The 26189-nt window shown below is 51.0% G+C and overlaps 1 protein-coding gene across 3 annotated transcripts in view; it reads left to right on the top strand.

Annotated features, from left to right (window-relative positions):
* The window catches only part of SCARA3 (scavenger receptor class A member 3), a 122569-nt gene that overhangs the window by 21122 nt on the left and 75258 nt on the right, over window positions 1-26189 (top strand). For 2 of the 3 annotated variants that reach the window (XM_044766865.2, XM_044766868.2), the window contains exons 4-5: window positions 3299-3397; window positions 4379-5422. In XM_044766865.2, the coding sequence (XP_044622800.1) occupies window positions 3299-3397; window positions 4379-5422 (1143 nt within the window). Of the gene's footprint in view, window positions 1-3298; window positions 3398-4378; window positions 5423-20226; window positions 22097-26189 lie in introns of those variants that run through there. The other variant, XM_014843309.3, reaches the window with a different exon arrangement.

The following is a 26189-nucleotide window of genomic DNA, read 5'->3' as shown; positions in this document are numbered from 1 at the left end:
GCGGCTGCAAACTGGCCCCTGGAGAACTTCCAAAGGTTCCTGGTCAGCCCTTTCAGGGCCACACTCCCAGCACCCATGGGACCATTAATAAAGCCCCAGGAGCCACAAACGTGAGCCCAGAGAAGAGCGTAGGTACCGAAACCCCTCAGAGGGTATGAACAGTTGTCCCACCAAGCACAGGCACCATCATACATGATATCCACAAATCGTCTCAGCAAGCCCCAAAATGGCAGGCTGGCCCCGTTCCACCCACGAGAAAGGTGCAGTGACTTGCCCCAACATCCAGAGTGAATGGGCAGAGGATCATAAGAATTAGGGGTGAGGAGTGTGTTTGGGAAATGAGGGAGAACGTCAGGGTTTTCTTTTTTGTTTTCACCACCAGCCCGAGTATCTCAAGTCCCTGGCACAGTGCTGGCACCATCCAAGCCTGGTTGGTAGCTGCTAAGTAATGCTTGTTGAATGCATGACTAGAGATGTGTAAGCTATCCGAATGGTCCTAGTCAATGCTTTACAATAAGGACTGTGGCCAAAGTCCAGAGGGCTGGGCAAAGTCAGTCTTCCTCTCAACAGACAAGGAAAACCCACTGCATTCATTTACTCGAGTGGTATTTTTCATGCATGCTATAGGCCAAGACTGTACTAGACACTGGGCATAAACTGCCTAATAAACCAGAGGCCTTGTCTTTGTGGAGCCTGTAACTAGAGCAGGGTTTGCAAACTTTTTCTGTCAAGGGCTAGATAGTAAATATTTTAGGATTTGTGGGGCACATATGGTCTTTGTCACAACCAAATTCTGCCATTGTAGAGCCAAAGCATCCAGAGATGATGTGTAAATTAATGGGGTGTGTGTGTTCCAATGAAACAGACACTGGGCCAGATTTAGCCTGCAGACCCTTATTTGCCAACCCCTGGTCTAGAGCAGTAATCTATGAACTGTTTTGACTTCTCATCCTATTAGTAAAAAATTGATTTAAAATGCATCAAAAAATTAGGTGGATTGATGGATGGATAAAAAGATAAAATAGATGGACAGATGTAATGATAGGCTCACACCTCCAAAAATACCTATTTTATTTATAAATTGTACATGTGCACTCTTTACTATATAGTATACATTATAAAACACAATTTTGAAAGGATGAAAAAATAAAGTCTGAAAAGTAAGGAAAACAGCTAAACAAAAAAATTAATATATAATCACAAATTGTGAAACGCGCAATGAAAAAATGAACAGGGTGAATTATACGAGTCAGCCCTTGGCTGTTGGCTTGGAGGAGGACTTTACAGAGCATCTGAATAAGAATCAAGATCTTTCAGTCTCTCTGCATCTCTGTTCCCCCATCTATACAGGCATCTGAATTGTTGGAAGTCTCCAATGGAATAATGAATATCATTAACCATAAAGTGCTAGTCTACTGTAACAGCATATAATTGTTCCTAGGATTTCTCAACATGTCACCGTTACTAATTAAGTCTTGGCAGCTCTGAGATGTACAATGTTAATTAAAGCCCAGAGATTCCAAAAAAATTTGGAGTCATAGAATTTTGGAGCTGACAAGAGCTTTAGAAGTCATCTAGCTTCATACTTTCATTTTATAGATGATTCACTTGAGCTCCAAAAAGATTAATTGACTTGCCTGAAGTCACGCAACAAATGTGAGGCAAATCTGGACTAGAAGTTGCATTACCCAACTTTTGGTGGGGCTAATTCCGTCTCCCCACACTTGACCTTCATAGGATCTGTGGGAAGCATCTTATTCACTCTCCATCCGGTCCTTGCCCTCGTCTCACTATCAGGCTCAGCCAGGCACCTGCTGGAGAAAGCCAGGGGTCCTGCTGCTGCCCAGATGTTCTTTGACCACCAGCCAGCACTGACCCCTCAGTAGGAGCTGGGGCTGCCTGCGCAGCGTAAACCGGTGTAACCATTTCTAGGGGGCAGTTTGGCAACATGTATCAAGGACTTCAAGGATACCCTTGCCTCAATAATTCTACTTCCAGCATTCTGTCCTAACAGAATAACCGTATACACACAACCGTCATATACAAGATTATTTCTAGGATGAAGCGTTACTCATAAATTTACATATCAAGTTTCATTTCCAGGCTCAGAGGGGAGGTTCCTTAAGTGTCCCCAACAATAGGGAATTTTTATATGATTGCTGAATCATTTACATAGAGTATGATACAGGCATTAAAAGTAATTACTTTAAAGGGATTTAGGGGCTGGCCCCGTGGCTAAGTGGTTAAGTTCGCGCACTCCGCTGAAGGCGGCCCAGTGTTTCGTTGGTTTGAATCCCGGGCGCGGACATGGCACTGCTCATCAAACCACGCTGAGGCAGTGTCCCACATGCCACAGCTAGAAGTACCCACAACGAAGAATATACAACTATGTACCAGGGGGCTTTGGGGAGAAAAAGGAAAAAAAATAAAATCTTTAAAAAAAAAAAAGGGGGATTTAAACCTCAATGGGAAAATGTCCATGACATGATACAATAAAGCAAAATAAAATAGATGAGATTTCAGAACACCCCAGTTTTCTGTTGTTGTTCTCCAAAAATGTGTGTATCTGTGTAGCTATAAAATGGTTGTGGAGATAAGATTATAAGAGATACATGAAAATGTTGATAGCAGTTATCTCTCAGTGTTAGGATTAAGAATAATTTTTATTTTCCTTTTATATTTTTTTCTTAATTTTCCATATTCTATCTTGTGGTCAAGTCCTAGTTCTAAAATCTGAGGGGAGGAGAATGACATATATACATATGTATAATTATATGTATTACACATTGTACTATCTATCCACATAGATACGTATATATACAGTTATACGTGGCTTAACAACAGGGATACATTCTGAGAAATGCATCATTAGGTGATTTTGTCGGTGTGTGAACACCATAGAGTGCACTTACACAAACCCAGATGGGACAGCCTACTACACACCTGGGCTCTGTGGTACTAATCCTGTGGGACCACCTTTGTGTACGCAGCCAGTTGATCGCAACGTCGTCGTGCCACATATGACTGTACACACATACATACACTAAGGGAGATATCTAAAGAGATACATATCTAGCTGTTCTATAGATAGAGATACATAGATACATATTTTTATGGGATATGTGACAAACTCTGGCTGTAAGAAGCATCTTCCCTTACCACCATTGGGAAGCCCCATAGAAGAAGGGTGAATGGCTTTGGTTGCAGAGGGGCTGATAAAAATGTCTTCTCAACAAACAACTCCTCTTTCTCTGAGCTAAGACCCTGTCCCAGTTTCTCACCTGTATTTCCCCTACAGTTTTCAGGAAAGTGGACTCTCTCTCAGAGGATATCTCCCTGGCCCAGGCCATTTATGACAAGAAGCTTGTGTCTATGCAGGAAAATCTCCAAGGACTGGGTAAGTGTCCAGTGTCCAAATGTGCTGATGACTATGATGGAAGATTAGTATTAATTGGGGAGAGGTGAGGGCTCCTCCCCATGCCATGGTGCCCCAGAGCAGGGCAGCCTTCACCAACCTTCTAAGCACAAGGGGAGGACAGCCATGGCTCCCGGCCTCCCTGTCCAGCTAGAGAACCATCCATTCAAAGAGGGCTGTCATCCTGGGATATACTCAGGCATGGGGCCAGGGGTTCTGTGTGTGGTACAGATCCAGCCAGAGTCTATAGGTGGGCTAGACTGACGAAGACAGTCCATCCTCAAATATCCTCACGTATCTGACATTATTTTTAAGACCTTCCAGAGCCTCTTGACAAGTCAGCCCTTTCCTCATCACTGCCTTAAAGTGTGCACAATGCATGATGCTCTTGGTCTCCTGCTTTAACTAGGGATGTTATCATTCTGAGAATGAGACAGAAGGAGCCAAAAATAGAAGGGTTTAGGAGTGGTCTGCTCTGATGGAAAGAGTCCTATTCTGCCGCTAACTACTTGAGTGATATTTGGCAAGCCACTTCTCTGTCCCTCATTTCTTGTCAGTCACAGGGAGAGAAGTCCCGGCACCATCTACCCCAAAAGTTTGTGCGAGGATCAAATAATAAAACAAATATAAAAGTATTTGGAGAAATTTTAAGATAAAATGTGAGTGGGAGGTTCCTTGGCAACCTCAGAAGTTATGCAGATGTATTATTGAGAATTTGGTGGCGAGATGGAGGAAATGTCCTAAATCCTACATTTCAGGTCATAGTAAAGATATTTGGTAAAAATAAGATTTCATAGAATGGCAAGGCTTTTTCAGAAAGGATTTCTTAGCAGGACTTAGGAAAGCAAGAGTGATCGAGAAGCCACTTGCCAATTCATTATGCTCTGAAATATTTAATTTAAAGAAGCAAACTTTGTCCCATGATCCTTCAGCAACTCAAAATGTTGTCCCTTTCTTCTGAAGATTTGAAAGCCCCGAACAACTGCTCTTTTTGCCATGAGGCTGGGCAGCTGGGGCAAGAGATCAAAAGACTGCAGGAGGAGCTGGAGGGAATTCAGAAGATGCTTCTGGCTCAGGAGGTCCAACTGGACCAGACCTCTCAGACCCATGAACTGCTCTCCACCACCAGCAGTCAAATCTCCCAGGAGATGGGCAGTTGTTCCTTCTCCGTCCACCAGGTCAACCAGTCTCTGGGGCTCTTCCTAGCCCAGATGAGAGGCTGGCAGGCCACCACAGCCGGCTTGGATCTCTCTCTGAAAGACCTCACCCAGGAGTGCTATGATGTCAAGGCTGCAGTGCACCAGATCAACTTCACCGTGGGGCAGACTTCAGAGTGGATCCACGGGATCCGGCGGAAGACAGACGAGGAGACCCTGACCCTCCAGAAGATTGTCACTGACTGGCAGAACTATACCCGGCTCTTCAGCAGCTTGCGTACCACCTCGGCCAAGACCGGAGAAGTGGTCAAGAACATCCAGGCCACTCTGGGGGCCTCATCACAGCGCATCAGCCAGAATTCCGAGAGCATGCATGACCTGGTGCTGCAGGTCATGGGCTTGCAGCTGCAGCTGGATAACATCTCATCCTTCCTGGATGACCACGAGGAGAACATGCACGATCTGCAGTACCACACCCGCTATGCCCAGAACCGCACAGTGGAGAGGTTCGAGACGTTGGAAGGACGCATGGCTTCTCACGAGATCGAGATTGGCACCATCTTCACCAACATCAATGCCACTGACAACCATGTGCACAGCATGCTCAAGTACCTGGACGACGTGCGGCTCTCCTGCACACTGGGCTTCCACACCCACGCCGAGGAGCTCTACTACCTGAACAAGTCCGTCTCCCTCATGCTGGGCACCACGGACCTGCTCCGAGAGCGCTTCAGCCTGCTCAGCGCCCGGCTGGACTTCAACGTGCGCAACCTCTCCATGATCATGGAGGAGATGAAGGCTGTGGATACGCATCACGGAGAAATCCTTCGCAATGTCACCATCCTACGAGGTGAGAGCCAGATCCGGGCTGGGCTACTACGAAGCTCCCAGAGGGCCTTGGTGATCTTGCCAGACACAGAAGTCCCTGGTTTTAGGTAAAAATCCTAGTGGGCTAATACAATCCTATAGCAAATGCCTAGGGCAAAGGGCAGCTTTAACATACTTACAAACCTCTTTTGTAAAGGTGTTATGGCTCCTAACTTTGCCTGTCATGCAAATGTGGATTTTATATATGGATCTGTTTAATTGGGTCCACATGGAGAAATAGGCTGACCTCATCTTTTGGAAACTCCATCTCCTCTTGTTTTCTCCCTTCCCGCGCCCTCATTGGTGCTCTCAACCATCCACCCCTCAGATCCCTGTCACTCTGATGCTCTCTTCTCCTCCCATCTCACCCCTGCATTAATCAGGCTTCTCCAGAGAAACAGAGCCAATAGGAGAGAGAGACAGAATAGGCTCATGTGATCATGGAGGCTGGCAAGTCCAAAATCTGCACAGCTGATGTCCTGATTCAAATCCAAAGGCTGGAAGCTGCTATAGAACGAGAAAGAGATGATGTGTCAGTTTGGAGGCTGTCAGGCAGGAGAATTCTCTTACTTGGGGGAGGGTCAGTCTTTTGTTCTGTACTAAGAGATACCCTAAGGCATCTCCTGTATTCCAGACATGCTCTTCCTGACCTCCATTGTGGAGTAGTAGCTCAATTTCTCCTTGGTAGTCAGGATCCATCACCCTAGTCAGCACAGCAGCTTCTTTTGCCTGTTAATTCAGAGGCGTGAGGAGCCCAAAGTAACCAGGCAGAAGTCTTAAATTCCAGTTCAGTGTAATCGTTGTATCTCCTGGCAGAAACATTCCTCCCTTTGGATCTAAGATCTCTAAGCCAGTAGAGCATAAACTCTTGGAACATGAAGCAAAAATTTTGCTAGGAGATCACTAGGGGTAATGGTGAGTGGTGCCACTCCCATTTCCACCCCTTGATCCCTGGACCTGTGAATCGTGGCTATCAGAGAAACAGCAACACAGACCAGATGCTCATTCAGAGCACATACAGCCCTACAAGATATTTTCACCTGTTAGGTGGCACTGTAACTGAGTCTTAAAAAGCCCTTCCCATCCTTCTATCAAGCCAACTGCTTTAAGATGGTGGGGAACATGGTAAAACCCATGAATTCCATGGTCATGGGCTCACTGCTGCAGGTCATGTGCTGTGAAGTGAGTTCCTTGATCAGAAGCAATGCTATATGGAACACTATGATGGTGGATAATGCATTGTATAAGTACATGGATGGTATTTTTGGCAGAAGCATTGGGTGCAGGGAAGGCCAATCTGTAGCCGGAGTAAGTGTCTATTCCAGTAAGAACTAAACCCTGCCCCTTCCCTGATGGAAGCAGTCCACTGTAATCAACCTGCCACCAGGCAGCTGGCCGATCACCCCAGAGAGTGGTGCCACATCAGGGGCTCAGTGCTGGTCTCTGCTGCTGGCAGATTGGGCACTCAGCAGTGGCTGTAGCCCAGTCAGCCTCGGTGAATGGAAGTGCATGTTGCTGACCCCTACATAACCGCCCTCCCTGCCACCAGGGCCACTTTGTTCATGAGCCTATAGGGTGAAGACAGGGTTGGCTGGGGAAAGGGGCCAACTGGAACCCACAGAACAGGTCATCCTATCCACTTGATTATTAAAATCCTTCTCTGCTAAGGTCACCATTTGGTGAGTATTCACATAGGACACAAGTACGTTCAGGTATTTTGCCCATTCAGAGAGGACTATTCACATACCTCTTCTTCAGATTTCCTTGTAACCAATTTTCCAATCATGTTCCTTCCAGTCCCTGATCATCCAGTCAAACCATGGGCCACAGCCCATGAACTGGTACATAATCACACGTCTGAGCATTTCTCCCTACAGAAGCCAACACAACAGCCAGGTGCACTGCCAGAAGTGCTGGCCACGGGGAGGATTTCCCATCCCTCTGGCCTCAGGGATGTCCCAGAAAGGGCTGTAGTGCTGCAGCCGTCCATTTTCAGGTGAGGCCTGCCTCTCATGCAGGACTATCTGTAAACCAGGCCTGAGTCTTCTCTTCCTCTGTCAACTGATCCTAGGGAACTCCCCAGGAGGCTGCAGGGGCAGGCTGGGAGAGAGAAGGCAGTATAGCAGGAGTGAGGACCATGGACATTTGGGCCACTTCTTCATGTAACTTACTTGTGCCTTCAGGGCCTGCTCAGGCCCAGTCGTCTGTATACCATTTCCGTTTGATGATGGAGTGCGGCTCTGCACACCCAACTTTATGGCATAGTGGGTCAGATAACACCCTGTTCGTGGTTGGCACCTCAGGCCACATGCTTACTTGGTGGCCCATAGCTAAGCATTCACTCTCTACTAAGGCCCAATAGCAGGCCAAGAGCCATTTCTCAAAAGGAGAGTAGTTATCCACAGAGGATGGCAGAGCTTTGCTCCAAAATCCTAAGGACCTGCACTGCAGTTCACTGATAGGGGACTGCCAGGGCCTCCACACGGTGCCCCTATCTGCCACTGACACATCAAGCACCATTGGATCTGCTGGGTCATATGGCACAATGGCAGAGCAGCTTGCACAGCAGCCTGGACCTGTTACAGAGCCATCTCTTGTTCTGCGCCCACTCAAAGCCAGCAGCATTTCAGGTCACTTGGTAAATGGGCTGGAGTAACACACTCAGTTGAGGAATATGTCGCCTCCACAATCCAAAGAGCCTCACTAGGTGTGGTGCCTCTTCTCTGATTGTAGGAAGGGCCAAATGGAACAGCTTCTCCCTCACCTTAGGAGGGATATCTCAACATCACAGGACCCCTAGAAATTTCACTGAGGTAGAAGGCCCCCAAATTTTTGTCAGACTAATCTTTTCATCCTCTGACACACAAATGTCTTACAAATAGTTAGAGCTACTACAAACAGTGAGCTACTGCTTACTTGCTCATTAGGTCCAATTAGCATAATGTCATCAGTGTAATAGACCAGTGGGGTATCTTGTGGAAGACAAAGGAGATCAAGTTCCCTGTGAACTAAATTATGAACAGAGCTGGAGAGTTGATATTCCTCTGAGGTAGGACAGTGAAGGGTGTATTGCTCGCCTTGCCAGCTGAAAGCAGACTGCTTCTGCTGGGCCCTCATGGGCAGGAATGGACAAAAACACATTTGCCAAATTAACAGTTGTGTATCAAGGGATGTGTTAATTTTTTGAAGCAATGAAACTATATCTGGTACAGCAGCTGCAACTGGAGTTACCACCTAGTTAAGCTCATGATAATCTACTGTCATTCTCCAAGATCCACCTGTCTTCTGCACAGGCCAGATAGGCAGATTGAATGGAGATGTGGTGGAAATCATCACCTTGCATCCTTCAAGTCCTTGATGGTGGCACTAATCTCGGTGGTCCCTCCAGGAATGCAGTATTGCTCTTGGTTTACTGTTTTCCTAGGTAGAGGCAGTTCTAGTGGCTTCCACTTGGTCTTTCCCACCTAATAGCCCTCGTTCTATATCTTAGGGAACTAATGTGGTGATTCTGCCAACTGCTCAGTATGTGTATTTCGATTATGCATTCCAGGACTGGGGAAATCATGACACGATATGTTTGCGGACCCACTGGACCCACTGTGGTCCACTGAGATGGACCTGAGCTAAAACTCCATTGATCGCCTGACCTCCATAAGTCCCTACTCTGATGGGTGGCCACAGTAATGTTTGCATCTCCTGGAAGCAGTGTCAATTCAGAGCCAATGTCCAGTAGTCCCCACAGTTCTGATTATTTCCTCTTCCCCAGTGCATAGCCATCCTGGTGAAAGGCCATATGTCCCTCTGGGGAAGGCTGGGAAAATGATTAACAGTATAAACTTTTGGCAGTGTCCTGGGCTCCTTCCTCAAGGGGACCTGGCCTCCTCTTCATTCCAGGGGTTCTGCGTCTATAAACTGGCTCAAGTCTGAGAATTGATTGAGGGCCATAATTCTTTATATTTATGCTTCAAGTTAGAGTTTTGTTCACTTGACCTAGAACTTTTCTGCTTGTACAGAACAACTAGGAATTGAGTAGGCTTCCTACCTATTTTACTTCTAGGAACGCCACGATCAACTAGCTAACACCATGGTCTGAGCATATGAGACTGTTTTGAGTGCTGCTTTGACTCTGCTGTCCATCACAGTAACTCTTTCCTCCTCGCCTTTGGCGGCTGTGTGCCTCCACTTGGCCCCTGCCATCCCAGATCCAATTACTCTCCCTGTGGTTAGGTTTCCCAATTCAGTGACTGCAGTTCCCACTGTAAAGTCTGGCTCACAGAGAAGAGTGAGCACAGAGCTCTTTAAGGATGCTGGGCTCCCTCACAAACTGATTTCTCACAGTCATGGTGAAAGGCGTGTCTTCTGGACCCTCCCAGGGTGGGTAAGTAGGTCTCAGATGACAAATCCACTCTGACATGCCAGTCTCAATAAGTCTTTGAATCACTTCCTTTACATTAAACCAAGGCAGTTCGACCATTTCTAACTCGCTCACTCTGGGTCTCCTTTTGGCCCATATTTCAGCCAAGCAACCAAACCAACTGTTGGAGCACCTCTTAACTCCCCAAGATGTGCCATTAGATGCTGGATCCCTGCTTGGTGAGCCCTTTCACCGTCATCCCACACCCTTAATATCCATTCCCACACACATTGCCCAGATTTCTACCTGCATAAATTAGAAAACTCAAATAGTTCTTTTGGAGTATAATGTACCTCCTCATGGATCACACTTTGTACCTCACCTTTAGTTATAGGTCTAGAAGCAAAAAAAGGGTCGTGGGCTGGGCCCTGAGGAGAATCAGCATTGTCTCACCTGGCAACTGCCTCGGGCAAGACCATTACCCTTTCCTTAGGCAATGCAGGGTTAATACCCTCTCCCGGGGGCGGGGGGGGGGGGGGGGGGGGGGGTGGCACGGGGGGGGGGGTGGGGGGGGGTTGAGAGGTCACTTTTACCGTGGGGGGATGGCCAGGAGAGACTGCTTGCACTGGCAAAGACTCATCAGAATTTAGGGGCTCCATGTCCCCAGCTTCATCAGTCTACCCACATATCCCCATTCCGACTTTCAGGATCCCATTACTTCCCAGTCAGTGTCCTCACTTAACAGTGGACACCCTACAAGGCTGGGAGTTCAACCTGCATTGTAATTCAGCCAGTCACAGGATCAGACTGTGGGTTTGATCTCAGCCCTGTGGCTACAGGAAATAAGGGTCTCCTTCAGGGCAGACATAGAAGCTTTCGGTTCATTTTGGGGGCACTTGAGCTGGGAATTTGAATCCCTGAGTTCATCCTTTTCTTTCCATACTTTGTACAATAACATTGGGAGCAACAGCCAATCTCATTATACCCATTATTTTGACAAAAATGTTCAAAAGTATCCTATACCTGGTTACCCAGATCCTCGCTTCTTATAAATGGCTGATTAGGAGTCTCCAATGTGTTACATATCTCTATTGCCAGATCACACCATGGACAATCAGGCTGTCTTTACTACTGGACATAGAGTTATTAGCATCCTTAAATCCAGTCAGATCAGAGAGCCAATTCCAGAAACCCCATACAAATTCAGAAAACTCAACTTTAAAATTCTGTTCCTCTAGCGTCACTCTTGGTACCAAAATCTGTATTAGTCAGGATTCTCCAGAGAAACAGAACCAACCAACAGGATATATATATATATCTCTTGTAGTCCATTAGGATCTCTGGAGCGAGAGATTGATTTATTGTAAGGAATTGAAAGAACTGGCTCACACAATTCTAGAAGCCAGCAAGTCCCAAGATCTGCAGGGTGAGTCAGCAAGCAGAAGACCCAGGAGAGCTGACGGTACAACTCCAGTCCGAGTCTAAAGGTCTGAGACCCAGGAGAGCCAAGGGTGTAGTTGCAGTCTGAAGGCTGGTGAGCTCAAGACCCAGGGAGAGCAGAGGTTTCAGTTTGAACTCAAAGGCAGGAAAAAGCTGATGTCCCAGTTTGAAGTGGTCAGGCAAGAGGAGTTCCCTCTAACTCAGCCTTTTTTTTCCCCCTCAGGAAGATTGGCCCTGAGCTAACATCTGTGCCCATCTTCCTTTATTTTACATGTGGGATGCCTGCCGTAGCATGGCTTGATAAGTGGTGTGTAGGTTTGTGCCAGGGATCTGAACTGGCAAACCCCAGGCCGCCAAAGAGGAGTGCATGAACCTAACCACTATGCCACCATGCAGGCCTCTCTAACTCAGCCTTTTTGTCCTGTTCAGGCCTTCAACTGACTGGATGAGGCCCACCCGCATTGGGGAGGGCATCTGCTTTACTCAGTCTATCCGTGTGAATGCTAATCTCCTCCAAAAACACCCTCACAGGCACACCCATGACCAAATATGTGGGCACCCCGTGGCCCATCAAGTGGACACATAAAATTAACCGTCAGAGGCGACATCTGATCTGAGCCCTGAGAGAGGAGGAGGAGTAAGTCAGGTACAGCATCACGCATGGATGAGCGGAGGAGCTCCAGGGGGAGGGAGCCATGCGTGCAAAGATCCTGAGGAGGGAGTGTGCGGCACACCCACTGTCTCCTTTCATTCTCGTGATCCCTGAAACTGGGAACCCAAAAAGCCGCTGGTGAAGAACTGGATACCGCGTGAGGTCTAGCCAAGCTCATGCAGCTAGCAAGGAATGGACGCAGGATTCAAATTCAAGGCAGTTCAGGGCCAAAGTCCCAAGCTGCCTTGAGCGGCCTCCTTCCCCAAAGTCACATAAAACCCTGTCCCTCTAAAAACACCTGAGCAAACGAGATATTCTCCTTGGTGACAGCACAGGCTGCCTAGTATAGCCACTGTAGCCCACACCTGTCTCCTCCCCACCATTTCCCCAACAAGGGCCTGACCTCTTCTTCCCCTTGGGGCAACTCTGCCCCCAACTTACCCTTAGAGTCCATATCCAGAGAGGGTTATCTGGTCCACTCTTTCAATTCACTTGAAATCCTCTGTGGCTTCTGCTAAGAGTACTTCATTCTGAAGTAAACACTGTAGCGGTCAGCTCGGGCTGCGCACTGAGTCCCACAGCCTGGGGGCTTCAACAACAGAAATGTAGTTTCTCACAGTCCTGGGGCCTGGAAGTCTGAGATGAAGGCGTTGTGAGTTAGCTCCTTCTGAGGGCTGAGGGCATCTGTTGCAAGCCTTGGCTTGTGGATGGCTGTCTTCTCCCTGTGTCTCTTCATATCATCTTCCCTCTGTGAGTGTCTGTCTCTGTGTCCAAATTTCCCTTTTTTATAAGGACACTAGTCATTCGGATTAGGGGGCCACCCTAATGATGCCTGTAAACTTGCTTACTTCTGTCAAGAGCCTAGCTCGAAGCAAGGCCGTATTCCAGGGCTTAGGACTTTAGCATATGAATTTTGAGGGGATACAATTCAACTCATAACAAATACCATTACCTTTTCATTCTGCTCCTTCACAGCAGTATTTCCAACAGTTTTCCTCCTGGAAAAATGGTCCGAAAGACTCTTAATCAGACTCCCTTACACCAGGAGTTTGGATGGCCATCCCCAGGTTCCCTAGAGCCTTCCCAGGATGTCTTTGTGGGAAGAATGTTCAACCTGAAAATACAGCAAATCTTGACTCAGAGAACAGCATAAGTAGCCACTGAGATCTGGCAGTTCCAGAACCTATAGTTTATATTTATGGGGACGAACATCTGGGCCCGATCATCCAGGGAGCTCCGGGAGGGAGGGGGGAGGGCCCCACGATCCTAGATAGATCTGGCTCCAAGCAAGGTCATAGTCTGAGGAACTGGAACCAACGTCTCTGGTTCTCTAGTTCACTTTAACCATTAGTCTCAAACTTGGGTTGCCTTTATTTTATATCATTGAGCATTTCTACTGCCACTTGGGCTAATTTTTTCTTTAATCTAGATTGGTGGTGTTGGGGGCTATGGGGAAGTAGATCTTGTTGGTCCATTGTCATATTTTTGCAACAAAACCAGGTACTGAGTATTTCCTTGGTAACTGAAACCTTTCCACAATATGTCACCTAAAATAGGTCTCTGTGTGACCTCTACGATGCAGTGTTCCAGTGAAGGCATTCGTAAATGGTTCTTATGGTTCATCCTCTGGTAATTTTGTATTTTGGTTGCATTCAACCTAAAAATACATGAAATATAAAGCTTCCTGATGACAAAGCCCATCCACAGACTTTGTTTCATTTTAGCCTCACAACCACCTTTGTACAGTGGACAAGGCAGGTGTGGGTGTCTTTATTTTATAGAAACGTGACCTGAGACTGGGGATGGTTAAGGAATGAGCTGAAGGTCACACTGTGATTTAAAATCCTGACCCCTTGCCAGGGCTCTGAGATGCGTACATCCAGTGCCCAGCCAGAAGCAGGGCATGAGCTGACAGGTACCAAAAAGGCACCTTTACTCAGGTCCTGCTCTGGCGTGGGGTGTGAGGCAGAGAGTGGAGAAGGGGGAGATGGGACCAAAAGGGTTGGCAGGGAACCGTTTGAAAACCTTATTCTGAGTATAAGCCAACAATAGTCATAGGAATTTATATCTGCTCCTGTCCTAATAATGGCAGAGTTCTCCTCGAAGGACCTCATCTTAGCTGGAGAGCAAGGTGGGATGTCTGTTTGAGCCACATCTGACTCTTGGTTCAACCTCTGCACGTTTGTTTAAACTGTGTCTATTGGCAAACATTCCTCTTGGTTGTTACAGCACCGCATGTAAAATCTCTCACATCTGAAAGAAAATTCTAGAGACAAAATGTACATCCCTTCCTCCAGGAACTCGTCACTCACTCATTCACTCACGCAAAGACAGGTGCCGACAGGCTCTGATGCTGGACCTGGCAATGAGGTCTCCCTCTGGTCGGAGCTGAGAACAAAGAGAATAGAATAAAGAGAGCAAGACAGCAAGGGCCATAGCCAGTGTGGAAGGGGCCAAGTCCTGCCGGAAGGGCTAGGATTCTTCAACTGCACGGGAGGGAGCCTGGCTTCTAATTCGCTCTGTGTCTTTAGGCAGAGTCACTTAATCTTTCTATGCCTCTGGGGTTTTTTTCATCTGTAAATGAAAGGATAAGACCAGCTGTTCTCTGAGACCTCTTCCAGCTCTGTGATTAATTCCCAGCCTCCCTTTGCTCAACAGAGAGGCGTGGCACTTCCACAGCGTTTGCGCCTCTCAAAGAATATCTCTCCCTTCCTGCTCTGGAGGATGACTTCTGTGTCTATGCTAGAGAGTGTCTCTCCTGGGACTCTCACTTGGGAATCGGAGACAGGAAACCATCCATCATCACTTATTAGCTGAGTGACCTTGGACAAGGTTCTTGGCTACTTTCAACTCAGTTTCCTCATCTGCAAATAGGAATATTAATACCTGCCCTATCTCCATATCCCACAGGGTAGCTGTGAGTATCAGTATTAACAGCGGATGTGAACAAGTTTTGTAAAATATATAAGCGTGTCCTAATGTAAGAGATGATTCTGCATCTAATTTGCTTGATGGTGGGCTCCTCGTCCCAGCAGAGTGCCTGGCCCTTGAAAGCTACTCAGGAAAGCTTTGCTCAGTGAATGCTACACGAAAGCGTGAACAGAGGGGAGAAGCTGAGGATGGGCAAGAAAGGTGAGATACAGAGGTGTTCAATTTGTAAACCTCTTGTATCAGCACCACTCTCCACCCTACTCCCACGCTCAAAGTGCTTAGGAGTGTACGTATTAAAAAGGAAACAGGAGAGAAGGTCACATCACTCTGCAGTTTAGGGCAGAGGAGCTGGGGAGGTGGCAGGGAGGAGACTGCAGTGGCGGATTAGATTTGCTTGCTGTCGAGCAGCCAAAGCGATCGATGAAAAGGAGTACCATGCAAGCTTCTGTTGGTACCTGCGGTGACTGTGACACTGGCCTATTCCTGATGCACTCTTACTTCTAGGGCACAGTTCTTGAGGAGTGTTTTCCTACTGCTTTGTCGGCCTTGAACTCCAATTACTGTCTCCCCAGCACCACAGGACAGAATGAATGAGGCCGATCGCTCTGCTCAGCTTCTCTGCTCCGTGCTCCTCATTGCAAATGCACGCAGATTCCTTTTCTCCTGAGTCTCCACCCTGACCCTTGGCAGCCCTGAGCTCCAGTCCCAGTGAAACTGCTGGAAGCCCTCCTCTGCTCCTCGGCCCAACAGCTGCAGCCTTTTGTTAGGCTCCTCAGCCTCTCTGCCCAAACCAATTACTAGTCCACAAATGCCTTGAGAGGAAGAGCGGCCAAGAAAGTCAGGCTTACTTCACCCAGCCTCCCTGCTCCCTGGGATCTGGGCCCTTGATCGCTCTCCAAAGCCTTCAGAGGACATCTTGGTATTTTATCTAATCTCTCTGGTTGTTCTCAGTGGGAGGTTGAGTCTGTTACAAACCAGTCCATTATAGGCAGAAGTGGAAACCCACAGGCATGTGTGCAACGCTCCTCAGGTGACAGTAGTCAGGACTGAGAGTCCCTCATCCGGGCCAGTATTCCCATAGAACAAGGGAGCCTGAAGTCCAAAGAGGGACAAAGACTGAAGCAGCCACCTACTTTGTTAATACCAGAGCCGGGCCTCAGCCCTAGTCCCCCGAAGTGCAGGCCACTGTGCCTTCCACGGCACCAGGCCAGTCTTGCGAGAGGCACCGCTTCTAGTTCTGTTTCTTTCTCCCCAGGTAAGCTGCCTGTGGCCTCGCACTGTGAGACGCTCTGTGGGCCCTCCCGCCGTGCAGAAGCCCACCCATGGGCTGGCAGTGTTTGTGCCCTGAGAGCTTGGTGCTTCTGCTCACCCCCCACCCTCTCCCTGTTCCCAGGGCAGACCACCTACTTGTCCCAGACATGCTGTCAGTTGTGGCTCTACCCTAATGGGCTGAGATGGCCTAATTACAGCCTGTGGCTTCCTGAGTAATTATGGGCCTCCCCGGACTCCAGGATGCTCTGCTCCCCTCTCCCAACCCCGCCCCTCAGCCCCTGCTGCGTGCTTCCTCCTTTGTCTCCAATGTCCTCCTGCTCAGAACAGCACTTAGCCCCCCTCTCTTGCCCTTCAGCCCTGCCGATACCAAGATCTCATTACGGGCTATGTCTGTCCTGGAGAGCGCCTGGTTCAGCCTCTGTCCACATTCCTTCCCCCTACGCTAACCACTAAACTACCGCTGTTGACTTCCTCCTGGGCCAGACCCTGGTCCCATCAGCTCTGCCTGTGCCTGCATGATTCATGGCTGGCCTGGGAGGGATGGGCGGAGGCTCGGCTCACCTGAGGAAGACAGGCCTTCAGGTTTCCCCCTCGTGCTCTGTGGGGACCCTCACTCTCCTCCAGGCAGCACCAGGGCAGGAAGACTGGCAGCGGGAGGACAGGGGGCTCGAGAAAGGGCCAGGATCCCCAGCCGCAGAGTGATGAAGAGCAGTGGCAGCAGGGTGGGGGGAGGGAGCGTGGGTCTCAGAGCTTCTCAGGCAGGGGTTTGAATCCTGTCTCTGCCCCTTAATGGTTGGTAAGCTTGGGCAAGTTGCCACTCTCTGTACCAGGGTTTCTCATCTGTAAAATGGGGCGACAGATGCAATGTATGGACTGGGGACACACAGAGAAAAGCCTGACGCTCTCTGCTCTCATCGCCCTTCCCTATTCCGAGCGCAGGCAGGTCACAGAGGTGCTGAAGAGCCGAGCCGGGGCTGAACACCGCAGCACCGGCCTGGGCACACCAGCACAACGGGCTCCAGCCACCAGCTGGGACGCAGGCGGCCAGCGTAGCCAGCACCTGCAACACAGGCCCGTCAGTAGTCCTGAGGAAGCCACCCACTTGATTCCACAAAGCTACTGCCTGGGAACCCGTCTGGGTTCTCAGAGACGGGGTCAGCCGTGGCAGCTGTGGCTGGGGGTATGGCGAGGGAGGCAACTGTTTTCCTCGCAGTCCTCTTTGCTGGAAGCTGCAGCTCCTGGGGGAATGAGGTGGACAGTGTGACCCAGGCTTCTGCACAGACCTTCCCCATGGGCATGCGGGTACCCAGCCTTCCCCATCCAGGGAAAGACATCTGAGAGCTTCCCCAGAAAGAGGAGCTGAGGGGCTTGTGGGGAGGGACGAAAGGGGGTCCTTTACTCTCTGCCTTTCTCCCGCTCTGTTGGCACAGAAATCCTTAGACATCTTCAGAGTCAGCTGCTGTAACCCTCAGGGGCCAGGGAGGAGAGGGCACCTGACGAAGATGGTGGCATGGGAAGGAAAGGCCATGGGGAGAGAGTGAGGGGGCTCCCACTGGACCTGGGGGCCAGGCAGGGCTGGGCATCCTTGTCAAGGTGAGACTTCTCAGGCTTTTCCTCAATTGAGGCTGGAGGTGGGGATTGTGGACCCTCCATCCAGGGGACAAGAGTGGAAGCCACAGAACTCGTTGTGAGAACAGAGAGTGAAGGACCAGGGAGCTGGGGGTGAGCCTTGGGGAGCCGTGTTCCTAGAGCAGGCAGAGGAGCCTAAAGAAGCAGGCGGAGGAGCAGGGACAGGAGGAGGAGGAGGGGAGGTCCTGGAACCACTGGGGCCCTGAGGAACTGGTGGGTGCAACTCGCAACTTCATAGATGTGTACCCGAGCTCCAGAATGGGCAGGACTTGCCCAGCATGGCTCCAAGGCCCTCCAACTCCCGTCCACGCACGCAGCCTCCAGGGGCCTCTCCACCTCTGAAGCTCTGCTTTTCCAAGCCTCAGCTGGCCCAGGTGCCAAGGGCAGAGTTGGGGTGAAGACAGGCGCCATGGTCTTGCCAGTTTCCAGCAAGTCCTGCCAGGCGGCAGGGAGGCAGTTCCTGGGCGGGCATCTCCCTGTGCCTGTGTTGTTCTGTGTTATTCTGGCTGCCGTGCTTGGGGAGGGGGGTTTACTGTGGACCAAAGGGCAGGTCCCTCCTCAGGGCTGCTCCCAGCCCAGGTTGCCGCCGCTACCAGCCAGCCCCACCCCCACCTCCAGCCAGCCCGATGACGGAATCCCAGCCTGTGCGGCTGGCAGGCCATGTGAGCCAAGCCCACGCAGGGCCCCATCCCTGCTGTGTGTGGGAGGTGGGCATGGGCAGGCAGTGGCAGGGAATGGCTGGAAGGTTTTTATTGGCCCTGTGGGGCTGACGGTCTGGGCTCTGGTTTCCAGTTTAGATGGTAATAGAGGACAGTATTCACGGACACTGTGTTCCACTTAGAAACACTCCGGGAAGGAGACGACGGGGGAGGAGGGGGCGGGGGGGCCAGGAGCAGCACGGGGAGGTAGGGGAGGGCAGCAGGTAGCCTCAGCCAGGACTAACAGCAGTGGCGGCTGCATTAGCTGTGGAAGGGGCCCTGACGCCACAGAACTGGACCGTGGCCCCTGGGAGGGCTCCCAACAGATGGGATCCTTCTCTCTGAGAGGCCCACCTGGCTTCTGTTTCTTCTCAGAGACTCCTGGGGATATCACTTGATCTCTCAGAGCTTTGGTTGCTTCCTCTGTGAAATGAAGGAACTGGACTAGCTCCCAACTGGCTCCAAAGCTCTAGGATTCTCTTGCAAAGGGGATGATGTAACTGCGGACTTTCTGAGGGAGGGCTGAGCCCGGGCATTAGAATTCACCTCCCAGGCCAGCCCTGGGGTTCGCTGCTCCAGGCCCCCACCCGGTGAGCCTGTGACAGGACCACTGAAGAAAGCCAGGGCTTGCTGTGCCTTGGCCTCGTGGGGGCTGAAACTTCTCCACGACTACTGCCCTCCCCAGGCCAGATGGTTCTGTCTCCTCTGTGCTCCTGGGGCATACAGATGTGCCTTGGGCAGAGTGACAGCCATACTCTGCTGTGTGTCCTCAGGGCCGACACGGGTCTGAGAGGTGGTCACTCCCTGACCTTCATGGCTGGAAGGATAGTAAGGTCATCTGACCCCTGACTTGGGTGCTAGCCTGGGCTCTTTGAGGAATGGCCATGTCTTCACCTTGGCGTGTCCCCCAGGCCCCAGGCCAGAACTGGGTGGCAGCAGGGTCCACAGCTGTTTGGTGAATCACCTTCTTCAAGCATACCCTGAGCTTTCCCTGCTGTGTGCCAGGCTTTGTGCCCAGGGTGGGGGATATGAGCCATGGTCCTCTGTCTCCCTCAGGCTCTCAGTCTAGTGGGGTCCACCAGATAGGCACAAGGGTTTCCTTTCACTGTACTGTGACTTCTCTTCTCTCTATATGTCCACTAAAAGATTCAGAAAGTGGTAGCCCCAAGAGCTCAGAGAAGAGGTGGAGTGGTCAGAGTGGGCTTCCTGGAGGAGGTGCCCTTTCTGTGGGCTGTCACTGTGCCCACGCACTCACCCTGGGAGACGTCTGCTTCTCATGCCTCATTTTCTCCTCTATGTCCCCTGACTCCACCTCTGGATCCCTAAGCAGTCATGGGCAATGCCTGGGGTTGAGATGGGGGGTTGGGGAAGGGAGTGAGACCACAGGAGATGTAGAAGGCCAGGTTGGCCTCTGGAGGGGACAGACAATCCTGGACAGCCTTGGCCTTGTCCCAGAGCTGTCCAGCTCTCTCAGTCCCCAACTCGAGTGCACAAGTGGAACTATGGACAAGCCCTGAAGGCACAATGAGTGCCCGCTGTGCCCCAGGCCTCGTCTCAGATACTTCCCGTGTTATTTCAGAAGCTGATCGGCAGCCTGCAGGTGAGTATTCTCATTCTCACATCACAGATGGGAAAGCCGCCTCAGAGAAGTCAAGTGACAGCTTGAACTCCCAGAGCCTGCAGCTGGCAGACCTGGGCTCTGTGTTGTCTAACCCTCGGGCTGTGCCCACTGCACCACACCCACTTCATGGGGAGCCTCGGGGGACCTGCCCCTCATAGACTGACCTTTCCCCTCTTCTCTCCAACCCTAGGTGCCCCTGGCCCTCCAGGACCAAAAGGACTCAAGGGAGATCTGGGTGTGAAAGGGCCTGTTGGTGGCAGAGGACCAAAAGGAGACCCCGGTAGCTTGGGACCCCCGGGACCCCAGGGTCCTCAGGGGCAGCCTGGGGACACCGGACCTGTGGGAGAAAGGGGGCCGGTTGGCCTGCGAGGTTTCCCAGGCCTCAAAGGCTCAAAGGGCAGCTTTGGAACTGGAGGCCCGAGAGGACAGCCAGGTCCCAAAGGGGACGTGGGGCCCCCAGGGCCAGAGGGGCCCCCAGGGTCTCCAGGGCCAGAGGGGCCTCAGGGAAAACCTGGGATTGCTGGGAAGACAGGGTCACCAGGCCAGCGGGGGCCCACGGGGCCTAAGGGTGAACCAGGCATCCAGGGTCCCCCTGGCCTCCCGGGGCCCCCAGGCCCACCGGGAAGCCAGAGCCGCTACTGAGGAGTGCCCCTGCCCCAGACTCTACCACAGAGAATGCCGGGAAGGGGGCTCAGGGCAGAGTGAGCCCCCAGAAAGCCACACCTACAGACAACTGTGGTATTTTGATCTCGAAGGGCCTTCCCCCAGGCCTGCCCTGCACTTCCAGGCTCCCCAGTAGTGACTGTACCATAGAAAGCAGCCCCTCACACACACGCACACATTTCCCTGCTGGCCGGGGGGCTGACTGGGTTTCTCTGGCTGGGCAGGAGGACAGGGCAAGAGAAGACGCTCCTCTCCCGTGACTGAGCCTGCCAGGGAGGTGGCTACCTCGGGAGGAAGGTCTTGAATCTCTCTCTGAATTGGTGGTGACCAACCCCAGTCTTTCTGGCGTCTTCATACCCATCCGAGCCAGCAGTTGCCTGAGGCTCCCAGTGGCTGAAAAGACCCAGGAACAGCTTTCCAGGGGATGGTGTTCAAACTCCAGGGACAAGGTAGATTGGGCAACCACAAGACCCTCCCCTTAGCCATGGAACAGAGTCCCAGGAGCTGCCCCTGCCTCACACAGGACAGAGGAACTCCACGGGGCCATCATTCTCGGGTCCCACGCCTGGCGACCCTGGCGAGTTCGGCATTTTTTCACATCTGCAGAAGATGCCTTGCTTCATCCTTGCCTTCACCTCTCAGGAGCATCCTCGAAGGAATCCGAGCAGGAGTTTCATCTGCACGGGGAGACTATCCAGGTCCTAGAACATTCTGCCAAAGCGGGGCACAGCACCCAGAAAGCTGGAGGAGGGGAGGCAGAGGCCAGTGTGAAGGTGCTGCGTGCAAACCTGCCTCCCTTGCTTCCCTGAGGCCAGCCTGCTCCATTCCTGGGGTAGGCCCCTCTGTGATGGTTGAAGGAGGGTCAACCCCTGATAACAGGGTGACTCTCCTCTCCCACACTCGGCTCTCCTCCTGCCCACAGCTGCCCACTGACCTCACACCACCGTGACCCAGAATGGCCCGAGGCCTCTCTGCACAGGCAGCAAGACCAGATGAGGAGGGAATGGCCTGAATCCGCAGGAGGCTCACTTTGAAGTCATCTTTGCCCACCTCCAACTTCCTGCACACACTGGCAGAAAGGAGCCCTGGGAAGCTCCCGCCGCAGGGTAAAGGCCACCCATAGGCTTAACTCGTTGTAAAGCTGTCCTGCCTTTGTGTTCAAACAGATTCTGACCTCCCCTGGGGTGGGGGCATGGAGCTGTCTTCTCCCCAGTCTGACTCAGAGACCAGCCCTTCCGCCCACGCCCCCCTTTCCAAAAGCCTTAACACCACCTCCCTTCTTGTAATAGATGTGCAACTGGTTTGCACGCCTGCCCCCACTGCCATGTAAGTCTCCTGTCTACATATGATATCATGCGACATAGTATTACTGACTCAGTAAAGAGCTATTTCTAGGAGGGGGGTGTCTTCTGGTCCTTTCTGCCCAGCCAGGGGCATGATGCCTCCAGGGGCTCCACCTCCCCTGGCCTTTGAAGGGGAATCAGTGGACGAGGGGTCCCCTAGATATTCAGACCCCCTGTGGGGTCTGGGTCTGAAACCCTGGCCCCTCACTCCAGAGACCCTGAGCTCTGCCGAGAGTTCACCATGGTCCTGTGGGGGCCAGGGACGAAGGGCGTTTGGGGGAATTAGCCATGAGGAGCAGGGAGCCAGTGGGCAACAAGGCGAGCTTTCTTCATCTTGCAGCAGGGCTCTATCCCTTTTTGGCTAAAATGAGATTGGAAAATAAGACAGGCCTGGACACCTGGGTGATACTTCTTTTGTCTCTAAAACAAGGTGATAAAATAGAAAAGTAGGAAGAGACCAGGCCAGACCTGCCCCAAAGAACCTGGCTCTCCAGGGTCCACAGGAAAGAGAGGGCAGCCAGGTCCCCCGGGAATCCGCTGGGCCCGCTCCAGGAAGCAGGACTGCGTGTGGGGCTCTGCCCTCGGGAACGGCTTTTAAGACATATGTCTTAGTCCATTTGGGCTGCTATAACAGACACCGTGGACTGGAGGCTTGTAAACAACAGACACTTATTTCTCACAGTGCTGGAGGCTGGAAGTTCCAGGTCACAGTGCCACGATTCAGCATCAGTGAGAGCCTGCTTCCTGGACCGTAGACCACTTCTCACTGTGTCCTCACATGTTGGGGGGGGGGGGTTTCTGGGCCTCTTTTGTAATGGCTAACTCCATTCATGAGGGCCCCACCCTCATGACATATTTACCTCCTAAAGGCCCCACCTCCTAATACTGTCACATTGGGAGTTAGGTTTTCAACGTATAAATTTGGGGGGACACAAACATTCAGTTTATGGGAGCATAGTAACCTCATTCACTAATAGACATCGCCTAGTGCAAGCCCTGTGCCCTGTTTTGCTGTTTTATTTTGGGGGGTGGGGGTGGGAAAGGGTGGGTCTTAGTCAGGGTTCTCTAGAAAAATACATATATATGTAGAGAGAGAGAGAGGTGCTGAGAAGTTCCATTATCTGCCACCTACAAGCTGTAGACCCCAGAGGGCCAATCGTGTAGTTCCAGCCCGTGTCCAAAGGCCTGAGCACCAGGAGAGCCAACAGTGTAAGTCCCAGCCCGAGGGCAGCAGAAGCCCCATGTCCTAGCTCAGCAGTCAGGCAGACAGAGAGAATCCTCCTTCCTCCACATTTCTCTTCTATTCAGGCCCTCAACAGATTGGACGATGCCCATCTGCTTCAGTGATGGCAATCTTTACTCTGTCTACCAATTCAAACGCTAATATCCTGGAAACACCCTCACAGACACACCTAGAAATAATGCTTAACCAGATATCTGGGCATCCTGTGATCCAGTCAAGTTGGCACATAAAATTAACCCTCACAGGGTGCTTAGTAGAGGAAATGAGCAGAGGTGGAAGAATGGGGATGGGGCCGAATGGGACCATGGCACAAGGCCGTCACCATTTCCTCCACCACCATGGTATCATGGGGTCTCCCCTCCCTGCTAACACCTGAGATGTGTTGAGCATTGATTAGGTACTGTGGGGGCTCCAGGGGTGAAGGAGGCATTGCCCTGCAGGTGCTCACCTCTAGTAGGGGAGAGGGGCACATGGACAGCTCTCCACGTGTGCAGTGCGTGGGCAGGCCAAGGGCTGGAGAGGATGAGGTCCCTGGGGGCAAGTCTGACAGGTGAGGCTGAGCAGGCAGGGAGGGTATCACCCAGGTGGTGGCACAGGGATGATGGGCTTTAATGAGGCAGCGATGAGGTTCCAGTGGTGTCATTTCACAGTCTGGGTCCCCAAGAAAACCTCTAGGAAACTCAAACTAACTGTGCAGGTTGGGGTGGAGCGCATGCCGGGCAGGGGCATCGTGGGTGTGGGCCAGCGTGAGCACGGACTCCCGGAGAACGGGGCCTGGCAAGTGGGAGCAGGGAAAGCCTGATCATGAGGGCAAGCCAATGTCCTGGAGTCAAAATCCAAGGAAGTCAGATCTAGGGTCAATTCCAAGGGATGAGTCAGGAACCAGAATGAGAGACAAGGCCACAAGGGTCAAAAACTGAGGCGAGTCGAGAACATAAAAGCCAAGACATAAAAACTCAGGGGTCCTAGACAATTGCCACCAACACGTCCCTGGCCATGTGGTTTGGAGGAATCAGCCTGATTCACAGGCAGTCGCCCCCACCCTAAGGCCCAGGCCTCTGGTTTCTCTGGCCACAGGGGTCCTCTCAACCTCTAGCAAGGAAATAAGGGAGAGACCTGCATGATAAGAACACAGCAGTTGGGGCCGGCCCGGTGGTGCAGTGGTTAAGTTCGCACGTTCAGCTTCTCGGCGGCCTGGGGTTCGCCAGTTCGGATCCCGGGTGCAGACATGGCACCGCTTGGCACGCCATGCTGTGGTAGGCATCCCACATATAAAGTAGAGGAAGATGGGCACGATGTTAGCTCAGGGCCAGGCTTCCTCAGCAAAAAAGAGAAGGACTGGCAGTAGTTAGCTCAGGGCTAATCTTCCTCAAAAAAAAAAAAAAGAACACAGCAGGTTGGATCAGAGTGCGGAGAGTGAAGAACAGCTAGGCCGCTGGTTCCTAGGTGGGGAAAGCTACCGGCGCCTTGAGCTTCTCTCTTCACTTCAGACCACTGATCCATCTCCTATCTCTCTGTCTCTCAGTGCCCGCTGACCTCTCCTCTCTGCTCCTTTGTTGCCTTTCTCTTGAGCAGCATCTGCTGTTTGCACGAGGCCCAGCATAACAGGGCTACCGCTCATCACCAAAGGACTCAGTCCTTTCCTTTCTAATGCCCGGTTCCTAGGAGAGCAGTCTGATTGCTAACCCCTTGGGTCGGGGGTCTACCTCTGTGGGATAGAGGAAGAAGTGGAGGGAGAGGGGTCATATGGTAAAATCAGATACACTAAAGCAAGAATGACCATGAGCAAAGCTGGCCGTGAAATCCGCGGTTGGCAATACAGAAACAGGAGAATAACCTCAACAATAATAATAATAGCAAACAACAATGGAAGAGTGACTGCGCAACAGAATACCATCGTAAGCACTTTCCATGTGTTAGCTCATCTATCCTCACTACAATTTGTAATGTAGCTATTATATCTCTATATCTACATATGTACTATATCTCTATATTCTATCTATATGTACTACTATTACTCCCACTTGACAGATGGGGAAACTGAGGTTTGGAGAGGTTAATTTCCCAAAGTTACATAGAGAATGACTTTTTAGACGATCTCTGTTGAAACTCAGCCTTGGGCAGGTTGACCTCTCTGGCTTCTGTTTCCTTGCCTGTAAAATGGGGATTATAAGCGTACGCACCCCATGAGGTTGCTGAGATTAAGTGAGATGATGCTGTTGGCCAATTGCCCAGTATTAGTCAGCTCAAGCTGCCATAACAAAATACCACAGGCTAGGTGGCTCAAACGACAGAACTTTATTTTCTCAGAGTTCTGGAGGCTGGAAGTCCAAGATCAAAGTGCCAGTATGGTGGGGTTCTCGTGAGGACCCTCTTCCTGGCTTGTAGATGGCTGCCTTCTTGCTGTGTCCCCACATGGTCAGGAGAGAGAAAGGTATGGGGGAGGGAGAGAGAGCTCTCTTCCTCTTCTTGTGAGGCCATAGTCCTATCCGATTAGGGCCCCACTCTATGACCTCACTTAACTTTAATTACCTCCTAAGCCCCTGTCTCCAGACAGTCACACTGGAGGTTAGGGCTTCAATGTATGGATTTTGTGAGGACACAGTTCAGTCCCTAGTACCTGGCAATGGTTACCATTCCATAAACCTTGGCATTATCACGATAGTCCTCATTATACAGATCCAGAGCTTCTTTTTTCTTTCTTTCCTTTTTTTTTTTTTTTTTGCTGGGAAAGATCAGCTCTGAGCTAACATCTGTTGCCAATCTTCTTCTTTTTTTTTCCTCTCCAAAGCCCCAGTACATAGTTGTATGATTTAGTTATAGGTCCTTCTAGTTCTTCTATGTGAGCCACTGCCACAGAATGGCTACTGACAGAAGAGTGGTGTGGGTGCACACCCAGGAACT

This window comes from Equus asinus, chromosome 3 (assembly GCF_041296235.1).
Source record: "Equus asinus isolate D_3611 breed Donkey chromosome 3, EquAss-T2T_v2, whole genome shotgun sequence".
NCBI classification, from domain to species: Eukaryota; Metazoa; Chordata; class Mammalia; order Perissodactyla; family Equidae; genus Equus; species Equus asinus.
This window is presented reverse-complemented; position numbering and strand designations above follow the sequence as displayed.